Source organism: Colobus angolensis, unplaced genomic scaffold (genome assembly GCF_000951035.1).
Source record: "Colobus angolensis palliatus isolate OR3802 unplaced genomic scaffold, Cang.pa_1.0 Scaffold164, whole genome shotgun sequence".
NCBI lineage: Eukaryota > Metazoa > Chordata > Mammalia > Primates > Cercopithecidae > Colobus > Colobus angolensis.
Window position 1 is genome coordinate 2273081 of NW_012114755.1, and position 22748 is coordinate 2295828.

General features: G+C 50.4%; 1 protein-coding gene across 1 annotated transcript; it reads right to left on the minus strand.

Moving 5' to 3' along the window:
* Positions 1-337: 337 nt before the first annotated feature.
* Positions 338-22081, minus strand: IGSF22 (immunoglobulin superfamily, member 22). Its single transcript, XM_011937471.1, has 23 exons — positions 21925-22081; positions 20002-20143; positions 17797-17928; positions 17421-17557; positions 16091-16190; positions 15969-16008; positions 15620-15797; positions 14516-14629; positions 13830-13992; positions 12627-12899; positions 11381-11665; positions 10471-10595; positions 10248-10389; positions 9823-10119; positions 8060-8362; positions 6622-6795; positions 6294-6422; positions 5375-5671; positions 4194-4282; positions 3798-3990; positions 2910-3209; positions 1845-2174; positions 338-571 (listed from the first exon to the last, which is right to left on the minus strand). Exons 2-23 carry the CDS (start codon positions 20108-20110, stop codon positions 501-503), a joined length of 3981 nt encoding a protein of 1326 aa, XP_011792861.1. The 5' UTR covers positions 20111-20143; positions 21925-22081; the 3' UTR covers positions 338-500.
* Between the last annotated feature and the right edge of the window lie 667 nt (positions 22082-22748).

Genomic DNA, 22748 nt, shown 5'->3' on the forward strand with positions numbered 1-22748 from the left:
ATCCTTTCTAGCTCTGAACCCTGGACACTAAAGAGGGAAGATCTTGATCCTTTCAAACTTTAGAACTCTGAACACAGACCTACCTAGTGTGAAGAAATGGGAGGGAGCAGGATGGAGAGAAGGATGAAGTCAGCAGGACTTGCCTCCAAGCTCTGAGGGGAGGGTAAGGTGCCATGTGGATGTGGAGGAGGGGAAGGGAAGTCTAGGCCCAGTCACAGGAAGGCTGGTCACTGCCTTGTGGGTGGGTTTGGACTAGGCTTTCAGGGGTCCAGGTCTGGGATTCCCCATCATGCAATCACATCCATCCCCTTGGTCCCTGCTGTATACCACCCTCAGGAACAGGAAAGGATGAGTTTAGTTTATTGCCCCATCCCTTCACTGAATGTTTACATTGACAAACACCAGAGAGCAAACTGGGCTTCCTACACCAGGCCATGCAGAGGACCGGCCAAGAAGCTCCACATCATAACAGCCTCCTGATGCCTGGACTGGGCTGGAGCTCACATAAGGTGCTTTGATTTCTTCTGCAGACTCTCGGTGATGGATGCTACAATTGACTTATCATCTTTGTCTGAAAGAGCAAAGCAAGTATTCATTATATTAATGATGCTGGGGACCAGGGAAATTCCAAACTGCTGAACTTCCTATGCAGGAAACCAGCAGACGGACCCTGGGACCCTTAATCTTGGGTTGGCAGAGCGGAAGGGGCGAGAGCTGCTATTTATCTAGCAGTTAATATTTGCCAGACGTTGTGCCAGGCAATTCTGTACTATCTCATTTAAACCTCACAGTCCTATAAAGAAGATGAGAAAACAGGCTCAATGAGGTAGCTTGCTAAGGTCACATGGCTGGTCAGTGGCAGAGCCAGGGCCCTGGGCCCACATGCTGTGCTTACAACCAGAGTTGAGTTATCAGGGATCTCTTTAGCTGTGGAATGAAAGCTGGATAGCGCCCACAGTGCCTTCCCTGGCTTAGTTCTTTTACACAGCTCAGCAGCTTCTCTGGAAATACTGTCTCAGTGCCAGACACTTAGCTAAGCACTCGAGAGACAGAGCAACAGGACAAGGTCCTTTCCCCAAAGAAAGGTATCTATAACTGGATAGAAAAAGGTCTGTAACCATGGAGACCACAGCAATGGAGTGTCATGGAAGGTTCAGGAGTAGCAGAAGATGAGAGGTGGGGGAGGGGGAAACCTTGTTGGTTTGGGATTTTACCATGAAAGGAAAGCCGGGGGAAATTTAAGCAACAGCAAGGCAGGCCAGCTTTGCATTTAGAGTTCACACTGCTAGCTGTGTGGCTATGAAGACAGTAGACTGGGAAGGAATAAAATGCTTCCCCCGATGTGTGCACACATGAGTAGAAACATGGCATGCATGTACAAAAGGGAGGGTTCCCTTCGCTCCTCCCCTTATTTGTGCCCCCCCCACCTGCCCTTATCCTAGACCAGTTTTAATTATGATTACACATCAGAATCACCCGCAAAATTTTGTAAACATAAAGGTTATTTCCAGAACCCTGCCAGAGATCGTGATTGGTGAGTCTGGTTGAATCCTGATCACCAGTATCTTTTTTTTGAAGGCAGGTCTAGGCTCACCAAGAGTTGCAAACCACATCTTATCTAGGGATTGAGAACTCTCATCTCTGCAGTGACCAGGCATATAACAAATGATATCGAAAGGATGGGAGAGTGGTAAGAACTGTGGCCAATTAAGAATGTTTGCACCACCTGTTGGTAGTCTGCTCAAAAAACGGTGCCAGCTAAAAAAAGAGCTGCCCAATGGCCCACAAGACCAGCCTTTTGCGCCTGTCCCCCTCCCCGAGGCCGGACCCCGCGGCGCCCTCACCATAGACGGTGAGCATGCAACTGCTGCGGTCCTTGCCCAGCTCGTTCTCCACCAGCACGCTGTAATCACCGCTGTCCTTGAGCGTGCAGGTGGGGATGATGAGGGTGCACACGCCGCTGGTGGAGTTGTACCAGAACTTGGAGTTGGCCGTTATGTTGACGTCGCCCTTGTAGAGGGTCACTGTGGGTCGCGGGTTCCCAAGGAAGGCGCAGGTCATGGTGCAGTCCTGGCCGCGGAGCACCGTGTGTGGCTTGAGGGGCGTCAGGAAGCGCGGTGCTTGGCGCCAGTCCTTCTTCTCGTAGGGCTTGAGCTTGGCGCTCAGGTCCTCGACTGCGTGGGCGGGGCGGGCCGTGAGCGCGCCCCAAGGCCCCCACCCAGCACCCACATCTTAGAGCTCAGCTTACACGGAACCCCCAGGACCTAGGCCAGATTCCCAGCGCCACCAACTCTGGGGGCCCAATGTTACACTGGTTCCTAAGGGCTCCCCACCAGCCCCCAGACCTCCCCCGGACCCCCCAGCCCCGTCCCCAGCCACTCCAGGGGTCTGCCACCCAAGCCACGTTTTCCCATATACCCGGGGCCGAGATGTCATTCCAGCGCCAGCTTCCTGGACCCTGTTATTCCCAGCCTTTAACTCCGCCTCCAAGCTTCCCCTACGTCATATCAGCGTCCACAGTCTCCCGTCTTATCCCTTTAGCTCCTCAGTTCGAGTTTCCCGACGCGGCCCCTACCCTTAACCCCTAGTCTCCAGGGATCCCAGACATCATCCTGGCTCCCTAGAGCCCTCCCCTGTTCTCTGCCCCGTTAGACCCTCCCCTCAGAGCAGAACGCGTCTGCGCTCTAAGTCCCTCTGCAGCCCCTCCACCGTCTCCGCCCCCAAAGGTAACTCCCCACCTCCACTTTAGTCTCACCCCTAAGTATCCCGAAGAAAGCCAACATTTCCTTCTCTCCGCAGCGTCCCAGATACTAACCATTCTATCTCAATGGTTTTCAGATTTTATCCTGCCTCTTGGGTACCCTTTGCGATCCTTATGTCATCCCCACCATCAGGGCACCCAGACTTACTCTGGTCCTTATTGATGAGCCAGGTGTCCTTGGAGTCAAGTGGCTCACTGTCACCGATTTCATTCCGAGCCACCACTCTGAAGTAATACTTCCTGCCTGGGAGCAGCCCCGTCACTGTGTACTTGTTGCTGAAGACACGCTCGGCTGCCGTGTACCAGGTGGCGGTGCTTGCATCCCGCTTCATGATGACGTAGTGAGCCTCACTGTCCTCCTGCACATCTGGGCTGTGGCTCCAGGTCAGGGTCACTGTGTTGGGGACTTCCTCAAACAACCGTAGGTTTGTGGGGGGCTGAGGGATATCTGGAAGAGTTGGAAGATCTGTCAGTGACCTTGGGGGACCTGAAGTATTGTGTCCCCAACCCAGCCATCTGCCAAGTCCGATGGAAGATAAGATGGGGCAAGTCTCGGGCAGCTGGTGTCTTGGAGTCGGAAAACTATTTCCAAAGTCTGCTTTGCCATTTACTAGCCTTGTGACCTGGGTAAGTTACTTATCTGAGACTTCTTTCCTCAGTTGCAAAATAGAGCTAACAATGACTATTTCATAGAAATAATGGGTAAAGATCCTGGCATATAGTTACTGTTCAGTAAAAGTGAATCCATTCCTTCTTTGGGGGTTTAGAGCTTCATTTTAAAGCTCCCAGCTCTCTTTAAGTGGTCACCCCAGTTTTTAATGGATTCATCTCCATTTGTCCCTCCTGCCCCTCACTCATTTCTACTCTCTCTGCCGACCATACTCTGTATGATAAAGTTTTGCTCTGGGTTGTCAAAGAAATCTTCATGACCCTAAGGCACAACTTTCCTGTGGTAGGAACTCAAGCGGCACTGGGGAGCTGTACTTTGGAGAGTGTGCAGGGATGGGTCCTGGAGGCCTCTGCCTTCTGTCCATACCTGCCACGCGCACATGGATGTCATAGTGTGCTTCTCCAAACTCATTCTGAAGCAAGATTCGGTACACCCCCGAGTCAGAGCGCTTGGCGCTATTGATGAGGAACTGGGAGTGGTTTTTGCTCTTGGTAATTGTTTCTCGGCCCTTGGTGGGAACACCATCTTTCTGCCAGATCACGTCAGGTGGTGGTGAGCCCTGAGTTGTGACAGGAGATGGCACAATTGGTCACGCAGATGACATTTGGGGGCAGGCCTTCCTCCATTGTCGAGGAGTTTCCCGCTAGGCTGTCGCACTAGGGGTCTGGTGAGGGGCAAATTAGAGTCAGAGACTGTGATGGCTACAATAGCCATTTTGGTTATGTGGAGAGCGTATGGAGGTCAGGGTCAGGGACAACTCACAGAGAAGGCTGCATGGATGCAGAGGGCTGTCCCAGCGCGAACCACCATGTGACTCTTCAGCCGGGCACTGAGGTCAAACTTGGGTGCAGCTGAGATGGAGGAGACAGAGGTGGAGGCATGGATCTCTCTTTCAAGAAGACTCTGCTTTAAGCCTCCTCATCAAAGCCTTCCCAGCCTCTCCTCTTTTATGCCCCCACTACAGGCCATACGGACATCTAGCTGCCCTGCAACACTGTGAAACATTTATTTGTTTTCTTGTCTGTCTCCTACTAGTACGCAAGACCCTGGAAGGCAAGTCATGTGTCTTGTTTCTATATTCTTAACACCTCCTTTTGAAACTGCCATTGCAACAATTATAACAGTGAGAAAATTATGACAGTGAAAGAGATCTTATCTAACCAACCCCCATCTTGCCTTTAACCTCCAAACTGCCCTTAATCATTCCTGGTTTCAGACCAAGCTAACGTTGGGAGAGACATTTTTTAAGTTTATAGTTTAGATGATAACAGTCCTTCCCCCAAACTAAATCACCTTTGAGAAGCTAATGAAAGGCCACCAGGTTAGGAGGATGTGAGGAGCCTGAATTCTGCTAAGGTGTAGACATAACAGATTATCAGTCATTATTCCAGAGATCACAAGATTTGCAACACCCCAGCTACTCCTGTGAATACATCACTATTGTAGAACCTAAGATTGGTCGTTGAGATGTCTTTTCAGGTTTTTGCATTTCTGATGACTGATAGCTCCACCTGGACCTGCTGACCCCCCACCCCACCGGTCCTGTGGCCCCAGTCAGAAGCACACTCCCTGGCCTCTGAATTTTTGGGGAGTTGATTTTGGGTAATAACTCCGTCTCCCATACGGCATGGCTGGCCTTGTGTCCATTAAACTCTTTGTTGCAATGCTGTGCTCTCAGTGAACTGGTTTTGTGTGTGCAATGGGCAAGAAGAACGCATTGGGTGGTTATACTTTGACACACAGTGGATGCTATTTGGCACACAATGATTGCTTTAGTGGGGGTGCCCCTGAAGTTACCCCTAACTTTGTCCAGGCACAATAACTATGGATGACTTTTTCATGATCATAGCATCATCCAATTTTCCTGTGGGATGAGGCCCCAGAGGAGAAGGTTTGGAGGTACCATGTTGGGCATGAATCCCCAGCCCTCTCTGTCTCCTCACCTGGTGGTGGCATGGCACGGACCCCCTTGTCTAGCTCCACAGGCTCCCCAACCCCAGCCTCATTCACAGCCCGGATTCGGAAGAAGTATTTTTGCCTCTCGGTGAGTCCTCCCACTGTGTAGCAGGTGCCTGAGATGGGGATCTTTGTGCACTTGGACCACTCCTTTGTGTCTTCAGTCCTCATCTCAAGGATGTAGCCAGAGGGTGGGTCTCCCTCTGCAGGCTCCCGCCAGGCCAGGGAAATGTTGGAGTTGGAGGAATCAGATACATGCAGGTCCTGGACCAGGCCTGGGGGTTCTGGGGTAGAACAGACATGTAGTCAGTGCCCCCTCCAAACTCATCTCCACTCAATACTCCTGAACCCCATCTTTCACTACTTCTAGCTCCAGATCCCTCAGTTAACACCCTGAGTATCTAATCTTATACACTAAACCTCCAAATTCAAATTCAGTTGTCTTACTGTTTCAACGCTTTCATCCTTAAATTCAATACCCCTTAAATTCAACATATCCCACACATTCAAAGCTTCTATATTCAAAACTCCAGCCTTTAACCCAACCATCTCCACCACATCCACTTCCAGGCAGTACCCTCACCTTGCTTCCTAAATGCAACACCCTCCAACCATCTACCTCACACCCTTACTCAACCCTCAGCTTGCCTCTCCTACCTCACCTAACTAGAAATACACGAAATTTAAAAAACGTTTTTGTACCCCACCTCCTCACTGTCCCTGACTCTCAATCTTTATTTGCTGACTTTCTCTTGTGTGTGAATCTTGTCCCTCTATGAGACTGGCAGTTTCCAGAGTGTAGAGACTGTGATACCTCCTGTCATACTTCCCCAGGGAAGAAATTCTTTCTCTACTTTGAATGGGCTAATTCCATTATGTGTCAGGACCTGGCAGCCCCATACTCACTAACAGGATCCTTGACCACTACTGAGCTGGATGGCACACTGGGCTGTCCAGGGCCTGCCTTATTTACAGCTATAACTCGGAATTCATATTCTGTGTCCTCCAGGAGACCATTCACAGTGCACTTGGTGCCTGAAATGGGAAGATGAGGGGTCGTGAGGCCAGAGGCATCCATGGGGTGAGAACAAGAGTGAGAGACATAGAAGAGGAGGTCATGGGATGTTGTTAAAACTTCCAGAAGAGCTGGAGGAGGGACTATGTCAGCAGTTAATGGTTCCACTCAGCAAGACCTCCTTTGGCCCCTCCTGGGCCTCTGTCCCAAGGACCTCACCCTGGATGAGGTCCCTGTTGACTGGCACCCACAGGTTACTGCCTTTCTTCCTTCGTTCTACAATGTAGCCAAGCACTGGGGCTCCCCCATCCTGGGTAGGGACATTCCACGTGATGGTCACAGTCTCTTTAGTCACATCAGTCACTTGAGGCTGGGAGGCAAAACCAGGAGGCTCTGTGGGGGACAGAGAGAGCACAAAGGTTAGGAAGGGAAGCATGTAGATAGTTGCCCACCTCATGCTAACTTCTGCTTCCCCTGCTTAAATAAACTCAAACCAGTGATTCTTTTTTCTTTTTCCTGTTTTAGAGACAAGGTCTCACTGTGTTGCCCAGGATGATCTTGAACTCTTGGGCTCAAGTGATCCTCCTGTCTCGGCCTTCCAAAGTGCTGGGATTACACGCATGAGCCACCATGCCTGGCACAAATGATTCTTAACTTTGCTTGTGTATTAGCATCAAGTGGGAAGTAAAAACAAAAATGAAAACAAAACAAAACAAAAAAACCCCAGTAACAACAACTAGTGTCTGGGTCCCGCCTACCCATATTCTATGCCTGGTGTGAATGGCAAGTATTATTAGCATTATTAAAGAAACCAAGTGATTCTAATGTATAGCCAACATTGAGAATCAGTGACTTAAACTTTTCCACAGTATGACCCCCAATCCCATTATTCTCAATCTACTGTCCTGACATGAGATTTGGAGATCAGCTGGGAGAGGTATAGCAAGTAATTAACTTGCAGTAATAATAATAATATTATTATTTTTGAGACGAAGTCTCACTCTATTGCCCAGGCTGGAGTGCGGTGGCACGATCTTGGCTCATTGCAACCTCCACTTCCCAGGTTCAAGCAATTCTCTTGCCTCAGCCTCCCGAGTAGCCAGGATTACAGGAGCCTGCCACCATGCCCAGCTAATTTTTGTATTTTTAGTAGAAACAGGGTTTCACCATGTTGGCCAGGCTGGTCTTGAACTCCTGACCTCAGGTGATCCGCCCACCTCGGCCTCCCAAAGTGCTAGGATTACAGGTGTGTGCCACTGTGCCCAGCCTGTAATTATAATTAAAATGCCAACGTTGTCAAGGGTTTTCTGGGGGGAAAAAGTTAGAGTGGTTTCAAGGTTATCCCTATAGCAACATCATGCTCACTTGGATTCTGGGATGACTTCTGGGATGGAGAAAGAAGTGGAGTCAGTTCCCTGAAGTTGTGTACGTCCTGGGTATACCCATGGGAGTGTGTTGTGCATGTGATATGACTGGACAAAGTTGAGAATTCCTACCCAAAAATGATGTTCTGTTTTTACTCTGGAATCAGTCCGTCTCATGAGACAGCTAGAGAGATGTTCCCGTGGAATTCCCCACAGATCAGTGTTCATCCCTGGCTGAAGGCCCCCACGCTGACCCCTGGGTTCCCCACTGAGCACCAGGCTATCTCACTGACCTATGGGATTTCCTGCAAACACTTCTTCCGTCTCCAGTGGGTCACTCACACCTTCTGAATTGACTGCCAGGATACGGAACTGGTAGGCTTTTCCCTCTTCCACCTTGTTGGTGGAGAAGTTGGTGACTTTGCCATCCACCTCGCCTATCTTAATCCAGGACTTCTTGCCAACTGCCCTCCGTTCCACTATGAACTGTGTCACAGGTCGTCCACCATTGTCCTTTGGGGCCTTCCACTTCATGTGCACACAACTACCTGAGAGCTCCAGGAACTCCACCCGGCCCTGTGGAGGCTTTGGACGGTCTGGGGACAGAGAACAGCTTCAGAATGGGGCGTTGGAACAAAGGATCAGAAGAGCCTCCTCCCACTCATCAAAAGTCTGCCCAGACTAAGGGATAGCTGGATTTTGAGCTTTTTGGACCCTTTGCCCCTCCCTGTGTCCATCATCCCTCCTTCTAAGACTTGCCCAAACAGTTTGATCCTTGCCCCCGTGAGTTTCCCATCTGCCTAGCAATGGGTAGACTAGAGACCTTAGGGTCCCCTGCCCTTAGCTGATCTCCCTGTCCCCTTCCAGACAAGTTCTCCCCTTCTGAGCTTTGAGAACACCAGTGCTTTCTAGTACCAACGTTTACCTTATGTTATCATTACAGTCTGTCTACCAGTTTCACCCCTTTTGGACTGAGGAACTGCTGGGGATACTTCATCTCTATGTAGCCAGCAGTGAGAACATAGAGGAGGTGCTCAGTCTTGCTGCTGAATTGAAACTCAAACTTTCCCATGCCACAGCTCGATGGAAATGCAGGTGGAGGAGGTGGTGATGGCGTGTATGTGGCATGTTGAATATAAGTAGTACATTCAGGCCAGCTCCTTATCTCTTTCCTTATATCCTCATGTTCAGACAAATCCCAAATCCCATTCCCAATCCCCATTCCATCTTTCCCACGTTATTTTGTCTCCAGCTGTATCTGACCTCCCACCTCACCCTGTTTCACTTTCAGACTCACTACTCTTTCCAGTCAACCTCACCTCCAACCCTAAATCCACTCCTGTTTTTGTTGTTGTTGTTGCTTTTTTTGTTTGTTTGTTTGTTTTTTTGGAGACAGAGTCTTGCTCTGTCGCCCAGGCTGGAGTGTAGTGGCCTGATCCTGGCTTACTGCAACCTCTGCCTCCCAGGTTCAAGCGATTCTTGTGCCTTAACCTCCCGAGTAGCTGGAAATACAGGTGTGTGCCACTACGCTTGGCTAATTTTTGTATTTTTAGTAGAGACCGGGTTTCGCCATGTTGGCCAGGCTGGCCTCGAGCTCCTGACCTTAAGTGATCCACCTGCCTTGGACCCCCAAAGTGCTGTGATTATAGGCGTGAGCCACTGTGTCTGGCCAATTTCACCTGTCTTTCACCTCATTTCCACCTTACCTCCTATCAAGTTTTCCTCTTCAAGTCAATAACAATACTTAAGTAACATATCTGAAAGTATATTATGTCCTGTGTTCTTAGCTGTGCACTTTAAATTCACTAGAAATGGATACTAGAAAAAAAAATCACCCTGTTCTAGGTAAGAAGCTGAGGCTTAGGGAGGTTCACTCGGTCAAGAGCTAGCTGGGAAGTTAGAAAGTGGGCTTCTGCCTGCAAAGCCAGCCTTCTAGGTGCATTCCCAGCCCAAACTTCAACTCTATCTCTGGCATCCTCCTCAGCCTGCCTTCTGCCCTGAGTCTGGGCAGCAGGTGCCCTCAGTTCAGCCCAGCCCAGACCAGCTCTGCCCTTACCCAGCACACTAAGGTGCAGAGTGGCTGTGGCTGAGCCGTGGTCATTCTTGAGCTTAAGCAGGACGAGGCCACTGTCTTCACGCACACAGTTGGAGATGGTGAGCAGCGCCTGGTCTTCTCCGCGCTGCAGGGACACGCGTTCCTCCTCCGTCACCTCCATGCCATCTTTGTACCATGTCACTTTGGGCAGCGGTTTTCCCCGGAAGGGGACGTTGATGTGGGCTGTGTGGCCTACCTTTACGGTGATGGGGTGTGCGGCCAGTGCCTCCAGTACTGACGGGTCAATGGTAGGAGGATCTGTGGGGCGGGGCGGCAGGGAAGGCTTGAGCATTGGCATGGAGGAGCCCATGGGGCGGGGGAGAAGCCATGAGCTTGTAGGTGGGCCAGGCATGGTTGAGCTTTGCCTGCCTTGGACAGATCCGTACCTGCGATGAATACAGAGGCTTCACTCTCCGCGCCCTTGGCCCGGAATGTGTACTTGCCCTCGTGCTCAGGGCCCATACTGGGGAAGATGAGCTTGTGCACTGCACCCTGCTTCACAATCTGCACGCCTGGCAAGTCCGTGATCTGGGGGCCAGGGGTGGGCGTGAGTGTGAGCATAGGCTAGGTCTACCTCCTTCACCCCCTTCCCTGGTCCCTGCTTCAGACCTCCTTGCCGTCCTTCAGCCACACACCCTCCACCTTCTCGTCATTCAGCACTACACACAACTCAGCCGGGCTCCCAGTGGCTGCGTGCACGTCAGACATCCCGCTCTTCACTGTGGCCAGACGCTCTGGGGAGAAAGGTGGGCAAGGTACTGGCTCAGGATGTTGGGGTGGGAGGGACTTCTGGGAAAAGGGCTGATGGCGATGGTCATGGGACTGGTCAGGGGTGCTGTGTCAATCAAAATAATTTATAATGAGCAGGTAGCTTGCCATTGTGGTCCATAGGTGATTGGGGGATGGTCAGTGGGGGGAACTGGAGCAATAGCTGGGAGGGGGATGGGGAAATGTCAGTGGCTTGGGAAATGGTGACCAGGAAAACTGGGAGATGGCTAATGGGGTATTGATTAGTGAAGGGTGGTCAGCAGGGACTTAGGATGCTGGGTTGAAGGGGGAAATATATGGTGAAGATGCAGGCGGTCACTGGAGTTGGGATGTTTAGTTGTGGTTATGCTAGACTGTAGGATACATAGGGTCATTGGGGGTTGAGGGTGGCCAGAGTCTGTGAAAAGTGGTTTATGGTTAGGTAGTAGGAGATGGTTGGGATCAAGATGTCTGGGATATCAGGGTTGCTGGGGATGGTTAGAGTCTGAAAGTGAAGGACGAAGTCAGGAAATTTGGGACAGAGTCTGGAAGATGGGGGGTGATAGTGTCTAGGAGGTATAAATGTTCAGGGCATGGGAGGTCAGAGATGGTCAGAATATTGGAGGTGAGGGTGATCAGAGTGGGGAGACACAAGTTGGTCATGGTCTGCGGGAGGATTGGAGTTAGTGGGAGGGGGGCAATTGATGTCCACTGTAAGGGAATGCCAGGGTCAGGTGGATTGGTCAGTGGGGATTGATAGGGCGGGTGTTACCCTCTACAGTGACGATGGCAGTACTGTAGTATTCAGTAGGGTCTCCATCCTGCATGGCCACCACGGTGTACTCGCCACCATCACTGAGCTGTGCATCCTCAATGACCAGCTCTGCTCGCTTGCCCTCATGGTTCATGCTGTACTTAGTGCCATGCATCAGCAGCTGCCCATCCTTCTTCCAGCGCAGTGTCACATCCTTGGACGTCAGTTCACACTCCAGGCATGCACGGCTCCTCTCTTTCACACGTACATTTTTGAGGTTGCTCTCAAACTTGATGGGGATGCCTGTGGACGGACAGACACTTGGGCCTGCTCCCAAACCACAACATCTTTTTTCTGCAGCTACAGAGCCATGAGCCCTGTCCCTCTTTCTGGCCCCAGAAAACACAAGAACTTGTGATACTGAATGTGTTTGTGTGCAATATGTGACTCACAGAAGTACCTGACAGGGAGAGTCCTAGCTCTGGCCCTGTCTTGCTAGTTGACTATATAAAACTCATTTACCTCTCTTGAGTCTCAGTTTCCTCATATGTAAAATGGGGTGAGAACTTTTACAGTTCTCAATATCTCTAATGCCCCCTTGGAGCTCCAGCCATACCTGCATTCTCTCTCTAATGTCTGGACATTTATACATGCTATTACCTCTGCTGGGGATGTTCTCTACTCTCCCTCATTCTCTGAAAGTGGAACTCCTTTTAGTTCTTGGTAAAGCTTGGACATCATTCATTATATTATTTCTGACGTTGCCAGGTGATGACTTTTCTTTGGTCTTCTACAGCCCTTGTGTCTCCCTCCATCACAACAGTGATGATTCCATGTGATATAGATTCCAGGTGCGGTTCAGATGTATGACATGCTCATTGGTGTACCTACATTATGTGCGAATTCCCAAAGTAGTTGTGATAGCAGAATATAAGTAGTCAAGAGTGACACAGATGTGCTGTAATATATGACATTAAAGGCATAGACTAATACTTTCTTGGTCCACGATCTCACAGCTGATAGTAAGATCTCGGTGTGTCTTGACTCTTGGAATAATAACTGATATTCTAATTTCATTTTCATACCTGCCTCCCCTACTAGACTAGGAGTTAACAGAGGGGAGATCCCTCTATCTTTCCAGTACCTATCACAGGGCTTTGCAAAGAGGAGATGGATAGATAGATGGATATATAAATGATGACTACCTGCATGGAGGTTACTGTGTCACAAAGCCCACCCCTTAGGCTGTTGCCCAACGACTCACGGTCAATAGTGAGCTGGGCCTTTTGCACCAGGTTCCCCGCCTCAGCAGAGAACTCGCCGCTGTCACTGAGTCTGGCATCCTTAATCTTAAGTGTATGGGTCAGACCATCTTCGGACACTGTGATTTCATACTTGTCATCCCTCTTCAGCTCCTTCCCATTGAACTTCCACACAAAGTTGGGCTCTTTCTTGGAGAGGCGGATCTCAAACACAGCTGCCTGGCGCTCTGTCACCTTCAGAGGCTTCATCTCTCCCAGGAACTTCAGTGGCTCATCTGCAGCAAACAGTAGGAGGGGCAGTGATTGGGCTGGTCCCTCGTGAGGGGTGGAATGGTGAAGAGGGGACTCACGTGTCACTGGCCTCCTGTGGCCCATGGCTGGGGGAAAGCACCCTTCCTTTGGGTTTGTGTTCGAGCCCTTCTCACCTGGAGTCCCCTCCTATGATGTTCACGTGGTCTTCTCCCCAGTGACGGTAACAGCAATTTTAAAAGCACTTTTATGGTTTTAGATATGTTCCAGGCACCACTGTAGCCATATTAACTCATCCGATTATCATACAGGTAGATTCTAGTATTCCCCATTTTGTAGATGGGGAAACTGAATCAAAGAGAAGTTAAATAACTTGACCTAAATTACATAGCTCATAAGTGGCCGAAACTGGGATTTGAACTCTAGTAGTTTAGCTCCAGTCTGTGTTCTTTTTTTTAACTTTTTTTTTTTTTTGAGACAGGGTCTTGCTTCATCGCCCAGGCTAAAGAGCAGGGCAGGATCATGGCTCACTGCAGCCTCAGCCTGCCGGGTAGCTAGGACTACAGGTGTGTGCCACCATACCTGGCCAATTATTTATTTATTTTTGTAGAGACGGGGTTTCACTATATTGCCCAGGGTGGTCTTGAACTTTTGGCATCAAGCGGTTCTCCCACCTCAGCCTCCCAAAATGCTGGGATTACAGGTGTGAGCCACCATGCCTGGCCTAGAGTCTATGTTCGTAATCACTATGCTACACAGCCCCAAGGTACTTACTATCTCATAGTCCTCTCCCTTACATCTGATGCTTCCTCCCTCCATTGACTCCCATCCACACACAATCCTTTCTTGCATAGTCCCATAGTCCTCTTCAATATCCCCATGGACCACATCCCTGGCCATTCCTCTCTTCCAACCCGACATGTCCTCCTTGTGCCCTTGCATGCCCCCACTCATACCCAGCACTGTGAGCTCTGCACTCATCCGCTTATCACCCACGGACAGGCTGTAGATGCCAGCATCGTTCATGTTCACGTTGCTTATAACCAGCATGTACTTGGTGCCCATCTGCTTCACATCGTACTTGCCCAGGGAGTACTGGATCCTCAGTGGCTCAGTACCCTGCCTCATGGAACAGGTAGAAAAGCTGATGAAGGGCTTTAGGAGGAGGCTTCCAGAGGTCTCCATTCCCCAATGCCAGCCTAAGCTGGAGGGTGCATGTCCAACCCTCAAGACACACAGAGGTTCCTATGATCTCTATAGCCTCATCATCTGGCTTGGTGGGATCCAAGATCCCTGCCTCCCCACAGGCCTCCTCACAGGCCCGAGCTCTTAATATGCATGAGTTCATTAGATGCTTTCCCTTAGAGGCAAAGATCTTCAGTGACCTTTAAGACTGTCTAATCAAGCCTTTCAATTTAAAGATGGGTAGACTGAGGCATAGACAGAGGAATGTGACTGTCTTACATTACACAACAAAGGGGTGAAACAGTTAACAGTAGAGCCCAATTCCAGCCTCTTTCAACCATACCAGGAGGCATCCTCTTGATGGGATGGAAGAGAGGCTAAGGCTTATAGATAGTGAGAGAAGGGGGTAGAGAGGAAGAGATATTGCCAAGGTGGACCCTGGCTAGGCATCCCCCACCTTGATCCATATCATCTTGACATTGGGGTCTTTCAGCTCCATTATGCAGTCGAAGATCACTGTGGTGTCAACCTTGGTCTCTTTGTCTTCCAGGGGCTTCAGAATCCGGATGGCCTGAGAGATTATGATAATAAAATGACAAGTGTCAGTGGTACCCAAAGCCTGCCCAGACTGTGTCCTCAATCCTGGAGAAACTCTTAAGCGTATGGGGAGAAATGACTAGGCTAATTAGATAACAACCTGCACTGCTCCACTGATCAATTTAAAGATTTAGGAGAGAATATTATAGGGGATGAGCAAAAAAAAAAAAAAAAAAAAAACAAACAAACCATCATTCATGGAATAGTCACTATGTACCTGGGCCTATTATATAGATTCTCTAATTCCAATGTAGATGCTTAATGAGTTGGTTGAGTGAACCAGTGAATGACAGCAACAACACACAAACAAATGAAAGAAGGAAGTATAATTTTCATTTTGTAGATGAGGAAACAAGCTCAGAGAGATGCCCAAGTTCACACAGCTAATAAGGCAGTAGAACTGGGATTTGTTTGTTTGTTTGTTTTGAGACAGAGTCTTGCTCTGTCACCCAGGCTGGAGTGCAGTGGCGTGATCTTGGCTCACCGCAACCTCCGCCTCCCAGGTTCAAGCGATTCTCCTGTTTCAGCCTCCCAAGTAGCTGGGATCACAGGTGTGCGCCACCACACCCAGCTAATTTGTGTGTGTGTGTATTTTTAGTAGAGACAGGGTTTCATCATGTTGGCAGGCTGGTCTCGAACTCCTGACCTCAGGTGATCCACCCACCTTGGCCTGCCAGAGTGCTGAGATTACAGGCGTGAGTCACTGCACCCAGCCTAGAACTGGGATTTGAATCTAGGTCTATCTGACTCCAAGGTCCATGCAAGTATATTAGGGAGTGATAAAGACAGAATTAGAAGGAAGGTGACTTGTGCTCCCTTGCTGCTTTCACAGTAGAGAGTATGCCTCTGAGTATGTGTGTGCAGAACTGGGGAGACCTTGCTGCTGAGAAATACACAGGCACTAGCACTTTGGGTGAGGCCCTGCCCCTAGCCTGCAGGCCCCTGCTCCCTGCAGGGTACTGACCTCCACCTCTACTTTCTTCTTCATCTCTTTGAGCTTCCTGAGCAGCCCCCGAAAGTCGGTGAATCCGTACTCCATGCAGACCTTCTCAAAGTCTTTCTTGGGCACTTTGGACAAAATCTCCAGCATCTCTTTCTCATTTGCCACCTTCTTCTGCTGCTTCTTGGGAGCAGGGGGTGCCCTAGGAGAAGGAGGAAGGGACTAAGCTTGTACACAATGCCTCTCCCAACCTTGAGAAGCCCGTCCCTACTCCATGGATTCTTGGAACTCAGGGCCCTGTGGAGAGGCCTTTGAGAGGCTTCAGCCTGGATGAGGAGACAATATCTTGGGCAGAGGGACCTGCCAGCCTCACCGCTTCTTCAGCATCTTTTTGAAGTCCATTTTCTCTTGACCTGAGGACACACAGAGGGACAGGTTCAGACAGGGGGAGTCTGGCCCCTAAGAAGAAAGGCCAAGAGGAAGGGGCCGACTCACCTTCTGTTACCAGCAGAGATACAGTATAGATGGCATCTGCATGATCATTGCTTGCAATACACTTGTAGTTGTCAGAGTCATCTGAGGTCAGTGGCTCCAGCTGGATCAAAATCCGGCCATTAGAGGGGGAAGGAAAAGGAACCACAGGGAGACTTTCTGTGAGATAAGGAAGGACGCCTTTTTTTTTTTTTTTTTTTTTTTTTTAGGGGACAATAGGAGCTGAGTGTTGGGTATACGTATGGAGGATTGAGCAGCCTGTATGATTTGGAGGTACCAGCTAGCAGTCAGTGTGAGTATGCATGTTTGTAGCCTGATTCCATAGCAATAAAACTGTCTGCTTCTCCATCAGACTTTCCCCCTTGGCTGTGAGCTCCCAGAAGGCAGGACTTCCCCTGCGTTGTAACTCTATCTGCAGTTTCTGGCATCATCTTGCTGAGTCTTCATTTAATACAATTTACTCCTCTGTACCAGGCACTGGGCTGAGCCCCAGAAGGAGCGGTGGTGAGTAAGGTTGATTTGGTACCTGTCTGCATGGTGCTTGCAGAAGCCTGCTAGGCTCTCAGAAACCAAGACTCAGAAAGTGTCTGCTGAATGAATGAGCTTGTGTAAGAGGTGGCCAGTAGGGGGACCTGGGGCAGCTCCTATGTGCTGTGCCGGGCTGAAAGTCCAGTGATGATGGGTCTTTGGGAGGAGACTACTTCTGTTTGTGGGGAAAAAAGGAGGCTCTTTGCCTTTCACAACGGGAAATCGGGCCAGGATCCGAGTGATTATAGGATCAGAAGTAATTATAGGCCTAGATCTCTCAGTGACCCATCCCTCTCTTTCCTCGAAGGGCTTGGAGCCAGAGGTTGCAGCTGGGCAGGCCCAGCTCTCAGAAAGTGATCCAGAAGCTGGTTAGACCTAAGGATGGTCTGTCCTTGGGGAGGCTGTTCTAGAGGGTTCAGCTGGAGAGTCCAGAGCCCCTGACCCTCAACCCTACTCTACGACCAGTCCCTCCGGCACGTCTCCACCCACAGTGGTCCCGCCCTCCATGGCTACGGCCACCGTCTTGGTCCCGTATTCCTTTTGGCTCACTCGCCTTGTGGACACGCCCCTTCACTTCCATTGGGCCCCGCCCCACCACGTTCTGGCTCTGCCCCTGCTCTGCTCTGCCCTGGGGGTACTTTGGGTCCTCTGCTCATTCGGGCAACACCCAGTTCCTGACTCCTCCTCTCTTATCCTGCTGCAGTTCTCGGGCCGCCGTTAAGGCTCTTATTGGTGAGAAGACTGGTGGCACGCCCTGGGGGTCCCTGCCTCTGGCCTTCTCCATAACTAGGCTCGGCCCCCGCACCTTCAGCACGTGTTCCTTGTTAATGCTGTCGTAGAATATCTTGGCGGACTCCTTGATGGGGATGCCGCTCTCCCTCTTCCAGGAGATGTGGGGTTTGGGGTTCCCCTGCACCCGGGCTCGGAACACGGCTTTGTCCCCTGCGATGAGCATAGGACGCGTTTTCGCCTCTTAGCCACTAGGCTAGAGCCTCTGCCACCCTCTGCCGGCTCCCCGCCTCCTCCCAGACACCTGGGCCTGGCCCCGTGCAGGGGAGGAACCCTCGGGCAGGCTCTGCCAGGGTTTAGCATTGGAGGGCGTTGGGGTGGAAGGGAGGGTGGGGACACTCGATTAGAAAGCGAAGCACTGGGGGCCCGGGGAGCCATGGGCAGCAACACACCCTCGGGCGCGGTGACCGGGTGAGGCTTCTCCACGAACTCTGGGACGCTGTCGCCCGCAGGGATGTTGGAGCTCCGGGTCACCAAGCTGAAGAACTCCACTGTGCTCGAGGACTTCCTCGTCACGACCTCCTCTGTGGAGGCAGGCGAGAGGTCAGAACGGGCTCCAGGTAGAAGCCCAGCTCGCGATGGGAGGACTGAGCTTTCTTGAGGGGACGGTGGAGCATGGGAACAAAGGGCATTTAGGGAAGTGGGAGCAGGACCAGCTACGTGGGGAGAAAGCAGGGTGCGTCGATGGGCCATTGTGTTATGGCAAGTTTCAACCACCAGGGGACGCGAACTCCTTTCCCACACCTCAGTGGTCCATTACCTTTATGGGGCCACAGCCCTGAGTCCTATTTTTTTTTTTTAAGGTGGCTTCTCTTTTGGAATTTTCTTGGTCTCTTAGGCTTCTCTCCTGGAAGTCCTGATCCCCCAGTAGCATTAAGAGGGGCTAGGCCTGCTTCTGCCTGGGAGGTCTGTAGCTTGGCTGAGCTCTGCTCTAGATTTTCTCCCTGCCATTCTGTGGGTTCAGCATTCATTGCCTTGGCAGTAGTGATTCTTGAGTGAGGGACAGGACACATTCCCACTCCAGTGGGGCTATATATGGGAATATCCTTATCTGAAAGCACATCTTCAATGTGGAAATATAATTTTATATTTGGAAGACAAAAAACTTTTTGCAGCATAAAATTACAGAAAATCTTCTTGGCTGGTGAGTTATCAATTCATAACAATTGCTCTGAATCATGGAACACTTTCCTTGAGTCAGGAACTGTGCTAGGCACATATCAGAGGTGATTTTATTTAATTTCCACAGTATCCCACTGAAGTAGGTGCCTTTAGTATCCCACTAATCTGACAGAGGGGGAAAAGTGTGTTAAGAAGCTCTCGTGGCCTGCTTTTAAATAGGAACCAGAGGTCTCAAACAGGCAGAATGCAGGGGACACCTGGCCTGCAGATGTCTTTTATGTGACCTCCACAATGTTTAAACAAAAAAGTAGCCCTACATCTGAAATAGAAAGATTTCACATAAAAATTCAGATTTCTGGATTCTCAACACTGGACTTGTATTCCCATATGGCAACAGTCAGTGGGAGGTGAATAGTAGCTGCCCCTTTAGATGGGATATACCATCTAGTTTACCCCAGTCTTTTCCCTGCATTTATGTTCCCTGCCTGGGCCCTGTTGGTCAGTGGTCTACAGCTTTGGTTGCACATTATAATCCATGGAGAACTTTATAAGAAATATCTGATTGAATGGTCTGGGGTGAGACTCAGGTACTGCCGTATTTTTGCCCTCCTCCCACCCCCTGCTCTAAGGTGACTCTGATGTGCAGCCAGGGCAGAGAATCACTGCTATAAATCACTTGAGTTTGGACCTTCTGGTCTAGACCATATGCCTTGAGTCCCAGCTGTTCCACTTGCTCTGCCTCACTGGCCAGGAGATATTGGTTGGTATAGAGTATGTATCTGGCCTTGACCTCTGTGCACAGAAGACTTTGAGGGACTCCATCCATTTAAGGCTTTGAGGGAGGGGCAATGACTGTGAGAAGGGGTATCCAATGTCTCGGCCCCTGGCCATCTTTTAATCTCTTTCCACTAGAGACATGACTAAAACACTCTGTTCAGCTCTGAGACCATTTCTCAGCTTTCCCTTGGATCTGCCCTCCTCCAAGTCTGGCCCCAGTGGGCTAAGAGCCTGGAAGCTAAGGTCACCTTCTTGTTTATGTGTTCACCTTCTTTCTCCACTGGTAGCCCCAAGTCTCCTATTTCTTAAGTGGAGCAGGGTCAGCATTACTGATATGTAGATAAGGTGGCTACCCTCCTAATTTCCCCCATGCCTGAAGTTCTACCTTTGGAGACACAATCCGTTCACCTATGGCTCCGATCTCCTTCAGCAATTAAGAGCTTATCAATCATTCACACACATCCACACGATTGATCTTTTCTAAGCTATTTTCCTGGAGATCTGATATGTGGTGTACATCCAGCTGGCTGAAGCTTTAACAAAGCCCAGATTAGAAGCACACATTGGGTGGGGGTTGCTGATGGTATTGTGGGCTCCTGAGGGGCCCATTAGTGGCACAACTGGGGCCACCCAAGGAATAGGTGTAGAGGAAGAATAGCTGCCCTTCCCAATCCATTCCCTGCCCCCGTGCCACTTGCCTCCGACGATCTTGGTTGTCTGGGAGAAGGTCTGCACGTGGGTGGTGGAGCTGGAGAACTCCATGGACACGTGCTCCTGCAGCATCTGCTGGCTGTGAATGGTTGTCATGGTGATAGCAGGCGTGGGCACTCACCTGTGAGACTGGGGAGAGGATGAGGCCATGAAGGACAAGACAGGGAGTAGGAGGGAGATTCAGAGATGTTATGTGTGTGTTCAGACATAAGAGGAGACGGAAGCACACAGGAGAGGGCCAGGAGAGCAGTCAAGCTCTCTTTTCTTCATTTCCTAGCTCCCTTTTCCTGGTTAGTTACCAGACCCAATAGTCCTGTCCTCTCACTGAGCAACTCCAAACTATTCCAAGGTCTCAGAGGGAGGGGTTATAGGGCTTAGACTTACCCAGCCAACCAAGTAAGGCCTGGAGGGAGTTGAGGATACCTATTGATAGCTACATGGCACTAAGGAGGCAGTGCTGGATGTTTCATCAGGAGGGAATGCAGTCAGACCTAAGAAAGAACTTCCTGACTAAGCCATACTGGAGTGAGCCTTAGAAGGAAGCTGTGGCTCTTATTCCTGGGCCCTGGGGAACCCGGATGCTACAACAGATGACAAAACGTTGCTACAGTTCTGCTTGTGTTTGCGACATGGTAAAGGCCAAGGTTTAGTTTTTCCTTACATTTTTCTTTGAACTGGTAATTCAATCACATAGTTAAAGAATAAAACAATATAAAAATCCATATGGAGAGGCTCCCTCCCACTCCTGTGTGTATCTTACAACCTTCCCCATTGCAATAGGTAGCCAGTCTCTAGGCTCCTTCTAGACCTCCATTGTGCAAATAGGAAAACTCATATGTTCTTATCATCTTCCTTTTTTTTAGGTAGCCCATTATACACACTATTCTGACCCTTTCTTTTTTCATTTAATGTGTCTTGGAGACTTTTTCCATGCCAGATGATAGAGTTTCCTCATGCCTATTCAGAGTACCATGTTATCTCAATGAATGGATGTCCCTCCATGTTTTATTTAACCAGCATTGCTGTTTTTTTGTGCGATCTCGGCTCACTGCAACCTCCTCCTCCCAAACTCAAGTGATTCTCCAGCGTCAGCCTCCCCAGCAGCTGGGATTACAGGTGTGTGCCACATGCCCAGCTAATTTTTGTATTTTCAGTAGAGACAGAGTTTCACCTTGTTGGCCAGGCTGGTCTTGAACTCCTGACCTCAGTTGATCCGCCTGCCTTGGCCTCCCAAAGGGCTGGGATTACAGGTGTGAGCCACAGCGTCTGGCCAGCATTGCAGGTTTTTTTTTTTTGAGATGAAGTCTTGCTCTGTTGCCCAGGCTGGAGTGCAGTGACGCGATCTTGGCTAACCACAACCTCCGCGTCCCGGGTTCAAGCAATTCTCCTGCCTCAGCCTCCCAAGTAGCTGGGACTACAGGCACGCACCACCATGCCTGGCTAATTTTTGTATTTTTAGTACAGATGGGGTTTCACGATGTTGGCCAGGCTGGTCTCCAATTCCTGACCTCGTGATCCGCCCACCTCAGCCTCCCAGAGTGCTAGGATTACAGGTGTGAGCCACCATGCCCGGCCCAGCATTGCAGTTTTTAAAGCCCTATTTTGTATATGAGGAATCTGATGTCTGAAAGAAATGACCCTGTCGAAGGTCACTCAGACTAGACTCCTAGCTCTTGACTCCAGTCCAGTGGTGTCCCAGAGGGCTCCAAAGCCTTCTTTAAACCAGGTAGTTAGGGGTTAAGCTCTATTTCCTCCCTCCACCCCCTAATATATCTCTGCCTGGGCTGCTTCTACCTTTGGGTTCTGAGACTATTCCCCTGTCCCTATTCCTGCTCTCTACCCTATAGTTCCCTCTGGGCTCAGAAGGTGGTCAGCTTTGTCCCCTTCCTGAGGGAGGAGGGGAGACTTACCTTCAGCACTGACCAGTCCCTCCCAAAATTCGAATGCTGTGTCCACGGCTTTGGAGGCTCAGCTAGTGCCTGGACTGTACGGTGGCCCGTCTCCTTCTTCCTTTGCCCCAACAGTGAGGCTACCAGTGTCATCTGTTCCTTAAATGTCTGGCCCCCTGGGAGTGATTCCTTACTCAGGCTCTGCAGCTGTCTCAGCTAGATGGCACACTGCTTGGTTGTTGGGGGGGAGGGGGGAAGGGGGAGGGCAGTGGAGAAGGGAGGTAGGAAACAAAGCTGGATCCGGGCTGGGGGAAACACTGAAGGCCAGGCAGGAAGGAGGCCGAGGGTGGCAGTCCAGGGGTACTTTTTCTGTTCCCTTGTGGTACAGGTTTTGGCTCTCATTGCTGCTGGGGACCTCTCTGAGCTGAGGGGCTCAGGATAGTGTGTGTGCACCGGCACACACTCAGGTACATGTGCATGCACAGTCCAGCAGGGCTCAGGGAGCAAAGCAACAGGTCTGTCTTTTCCAGGGACTGGGACGGGGTGAACTGGGGAGGGCCTCTGGGATCTGCTGCTTTGCTACACAAATCCAGGGGGTGCCATTCATGTTGCACTCCTATGTGTGGTTCATACACAGCCTGAGTATCTTTACAAGGCCACCCTGGGGAAGGACCGGGAAATGTTAGCTCTCCTCCTTCTCCCCACTTCAACAGCCCCATCTCCCTAATCTGGGTAGAAGAGTAGGAGGGCCCATCCTCTAGGGGTTGTGGGGAGGTCTCTGCTCTTGAGGGTGACCGGAGAGTATGGCCACCTCTTCTCAAGGACTTCCATCTGGGCTGCTTCAG

What these genes read in the sequence shown, in the direction of transcription:
- IGSF22 (XM_011937471.1), bottom strand. Translation starts at nt 20,110, where the DNA reads ATGACAACCATTCACAGCCAGCAGATGCTGCAGGAGCACGTGTCCATG. An exon ending in ATCTCTGCTGGTAACAGAAG is followed by an intron (nt 16,009 to 16,090) that starts GTGAGTCGGCCC and finishes GTGTGTCCTCAG; the next exon opens with GTCAAGAGAAAATGGACTTC. An exon ending in CAACAGGGACCTCATCCAGG is followed by an intron (nt 6,423 to 6,621) that starts GTGAGGTCCTTG and finishes TTCCCATTTCAG; the next exon opens with GCACCAAGTGCACTGTGAAT.